This window comes from Lipotes vexillifer, unplaced genomic scaffold (genome assembly GCF_000442215.2).
Source record: "Lipotes vexillifer unplaced genomic scaffold, Lipotes_vexillifer_v1.1 scaffold414, whole genome shotgun sequence".
In the NCBI taxonomy this organism is placed as follows: domain Eukaryota; kingdom Metazoa; phylum Chordata; class Mammalia; order Artiodactyla; family Lipotidae; genus Lipotes; species Lipotes vexillifer.
The window spans coordinates 1,273,429-1,277,402 of NW_006782864.1; the positions used below are offsets into that span (position 1 = coordinate 1,273,429).

General features: G+C 53.1%; 1 protein-coding gene across 1 annotated transcript in view; it reads right to left on the reverse strand.

Moving 5' to 3' along the window:
• The window catches only part of IKBKB (inhibitor of nuclear factor kappa B kinase subunit beta), a 47,278-nt gene extending 44,080 nt beyond the window's left edge, over positions 1–3,198 (reverse strand). The window contains exons 1-2 of the mRNA XM_007455471.1: positions 3,182–3,198; positions 2,495–2,617 (exon numbers count right to left, since the gene is read on the reverse strand). Coding sequence (XP_007455533.1) covers positions 2,495–2,599 — 105 coding nt within the window. The 5' untranslated portion in view covers positions 2,600–2,617; positions 3,182–3,198. The remainder of the gene's footprint in view (positions 1–2,494; positions 2,618–3,181) is intronic.
• Positions 3,199–3,974: the final 776 nt, after the last annotated feature.

Genomic DNA, 3,974 nt, shown 5'->3' on the forward strand with positions numbered 1-3,974 from the left:
AAGAGTGGATGACCCTGTGCACCTAACACACGTGTAACACGAAGAGTCTCTTGGAGGCGGGGAATGAAAGAAGCCCAAAGCCAGGCAGAGCCCAGGCTGATGGGAACACTCCTAGGCAGAAAACCACGCAGTGCGCGAGGCTGTCCGAACGAGCGAGGGTGAAGGGTTCAGTGAGAACCAGCTCCTGTGGGACGAGGGGTCCTGTTGGCTCTGTGGGAGGTGGTCTACACGGGGTCCTGGAGGCAGGGGCAGAACGCAGACAAAGATGTCCAGGAGAGAGGGGCTCATCCCACACAGGGCTCAGCTGGGAGCCGACGCGGGAGAGGCAGGGAGTGGAGGGGCCGCAGACGGGAGAAGGAGAGCTCGGCCTTTGGCTTTTCTAAAAGTTAAGGTTTCTGAACAGGAGAAGAAACTGGAAAGCAGTAATTCTAGAAAACAAGCCCATACACACACACACGCACACTCTTGGGCTCGCAGCTATAAAGCAAGAAACAAACTCCATCTGACAAGCATATCCCAAGCCCAGAGAGCAGATGGAGGCTACTTGGGGTGAGAGGTGGCAGACACTCGGCACATCCTGATAGAACTCCTCCTGCAGGAAACCAAGATGTCTCCAGTTCAGCTGCAGCGGGACACTTGCTGTAGTCAAGACTCCAGAAGCCCTGGCCTGTCTGGAAGCAGCCTGGCCCAGGTCTGTGTGGGGCTGTGGAAGGATCTGACTCTCCTGTCCTGATGCCAAGCCCCTGGCTGCACCCCCTGCCCCCCTCCCCCAACCCCATCCCAGCCACAGGGTTTGCTGGAATCGGCGTCTCCTGGGTGAGTGTGAGAATTACCAGCTGCAGGACTGTCTTCTGCCCTCCAGCTCTGGCTCTCACATTCCTCCAGGGGCTGCTTCATCCACTCAGAGCTGACAGGGTTCAGGGCAGGGCCTTCCAGTTAATACAGGAGGGTGGCTGTCTGAGATGGTCCTCTGCCATGGCTGGCCGGGGGCCTGGATGACCCTCCCTGCTGGCTGCAGCCAGGCTCCTGGGAAGCGGTACGAAATTTCCCATCTCTTGAGTGCAAAAAGATGCTCGCGGCCCTTGATTAAAAAGCAGGAGACTTCTTCCCTCAGGGGCTCTGGGGTATCTGAATTTTGGGTCAAGAAACTAGTATTATCTATTTGGTGAGAGGAGGTTCCCTCAAGCAGTGGTCTCCAAATTGGGTATATGTAGGGGTTTCCCAAGACTGGAATCCAAAAAATAAACACGAAATGAAGCTTTCCTGATATTAACGGTACAGCACCGTCCTCAGATCATCTGTCAGGTCACGTGCTGCTTCTGACACTCGAGGGATCCCAAGGAAAATGGGCATTCCACAGGCGGGGGATGGAGGACGTGCTGCAGATTCTGTGTGCCCCACTTTGGTAGAATTATGGATGGTATTATCCGATTTTAACAAAATAACTCTCATAAAATGGACGAGTGGCTTAAAGACACTGCTGTGGAGAATTTCAGTGCATGTAACACCAGTACAAACAAACAGTAATATGGAAGACCTAACGCTTGCGGGGTGAGAAACTCACGTCAGACACATAAGGAATAAAAACAATGAGGATCACTTTGTTATACAGCAGAAACTAACACACAATTGTGAAGCAATCATAGTCCAATAAAGATGTTTAAAACAAAACAATCGGGGCTTCCCTGGTGACACAGTGGTTGAGAGTCCACCTGCCGATGCAGGGGACGCGGGTTCGCCTGGTCCAGAAAGATCTCACATGCCGCAGAGTGACTGGGCCCGTGAGCCATGGCTGCTGAGCCCGTGCGTCCGGAGCCTGTTCTCCACAATGGGAGAGGCCACAGCAGTGAGAGGCCCACGTACCACAAAAAAAAAAAAAAAAAAAAAAAAAAAAATCAGGATCTAGCAGAGCTAAAAACAAATCGGTCCAAAGAATTCAAAACTATAAAAATTATTTGAAATACGGATGTTCACCCACCATCCTTAATGATAATTCTCACTTTCGTGTGTCTCTGTATAATTCATGCTGTGAAGGACTGCAAACAATACTGGGAAGACATCATAACTGGTAAGTACTTAAAATATTTTTTAAATTAACTTTTCAAACATTTTAAAATAATTATTTTCACACTTTAGATTTTTCTACTTTTGCACGTTTCATAACATGTAGTATATTACTACACAATGTATTAGCAGGTGTTAGTCTAAGGTTAGCATAGATATATAATTTTCAATATATATAACTGAAGCTGAAAGCTTAAACTTTTTTTTTTTACTATTTACTTAGGTGACACATTCATTAAAGCTTGGAGACACGACTAACCTAGAGTCAGCTTAGGGGCCCTGAGGCCCCCTCTCTCACTCTCTCCCAAGAAGCCCATGGCCAAGGTGAGCCCCGCTCACCCAGGGAGCCCAGGGTCGGGCAGAGGCAGTGAGGGGGGAGCCTGCCCCCAACCCCGCCGCCCCCAGCTCTTCCCAGCGGCACCGGGCCTACCTGATTGTGCCATCGGATGACGTTCCCAAATCCCCCTGTCCCAAGCCGTTCTTTCATTTCCCAGGCCCCGCATGTCTGGGTTGGCAGGGAAGGTGACCAGCTCATACTGATGTCCTGCTAACTCTGTAAGCAATTTGGCGGTGGGGGACAAAAAGCGAAGGTTAAGGAAGAATGGAACGCAAGGAGGTGGACAAGAGATACTACAGCCCTTCCATGTGAAAGGAGAAAAATCGGAAGTGGTTTTCACCTCGTAAATAAACCAGGTTGTTTGGTTTGGTTTTGGTAGCCAACTCCGGCCTTTCGCAGCCCCTCCACCGACCGCCCCCTCCCCAAGCTGTACGGAAGCAGCAGGGAGGAAAGTCCTGCTGCCCAGGACCTGCAAGGGGATCCCCAGCCGGGACCCACCCGGGCGCCCTGACCGCTGGCCGGGGCGCCTCCCCTCCCAGCTCCCTGCGGTCCCTGCGTCACCGCGGCGCGGACGAATCACCGCCCCGTCCCGGGCCCCCGCCTCGCGGCCGCCACCCGACACCACCCCGCCGGGGCCGGGCTCCGGGGCCTCCCAGCTCCCTCCCCCGCCCAGGAACCCCTGACTCAGAACCCGTCACGGGCGTCCCCGCGAGCCTCGGAGAGGAGGGGTGCGAACCCGCCGGGCAGGTGACACCGGGGTCGCCCGCCCGAGGGACTCACCTGGCGGCGGAGCGCGGGCGCCACCCAGACGACATTAAAGTGCGGGAATCTCAAACCCGCCAGCAGAGCGCCACTTCCTCAAACACTTCCTCAAACCGTCCTACTCTGACGTCACAGAGCACGTGGGCTGCGGCCTTAAAAGGACTGCGCGGCCCAGGCCCCGCCCCACTCCGCCCGGTGACCAGCCCTGAGAAATGCCAGAGTCCTTTTTAGACTTAGCGACTTCGACCTGGGCGACTTCTGGGACAGGGAACATGGGGATTTCCTCACCTGGCACCGCTGGGGTCAGCCTGACAAGATTCCTAGACTTTGAACTGGGGGAATTTCCCGGCCCCTGCTAGGACTGGTTTAGGGACAGTTTACAAGAATTGCCGTGGGCCTCCTGTTCTCGGGCTGCGCTCCCTGCCCTGTCTGGAGGCTCCTTGGCTCATATCGAGAATGATAAGTCACCTGTCGTCCCTAGGAGGAATGACAGCCCCCGTTTCCTGCTTAAAAAAATAAAGAACAAGGGAAAGAATCCAGTAGCGTAACACAGTACTGCAGGTTCAGCCCCATGACGTCTGGAAATTGTGAGAACAATTGTTAATCGGTCATCACCTACCTACTTGGCATCATAATTAGGTTTTTACTATTGACTTTCTCAGTTAGAGGGCCTCATGTTAGCAGACAAAGGAGAGGCCTGTGTGTGTTGGTATATTTACTCAAGCAGGAAAAAAAGTATTAAGGGCAACCTGAAGAAAATAGCTCACTTTATAGAGTGCTTACTGAGTGCCTGGCACTGTCTAAATTCCAT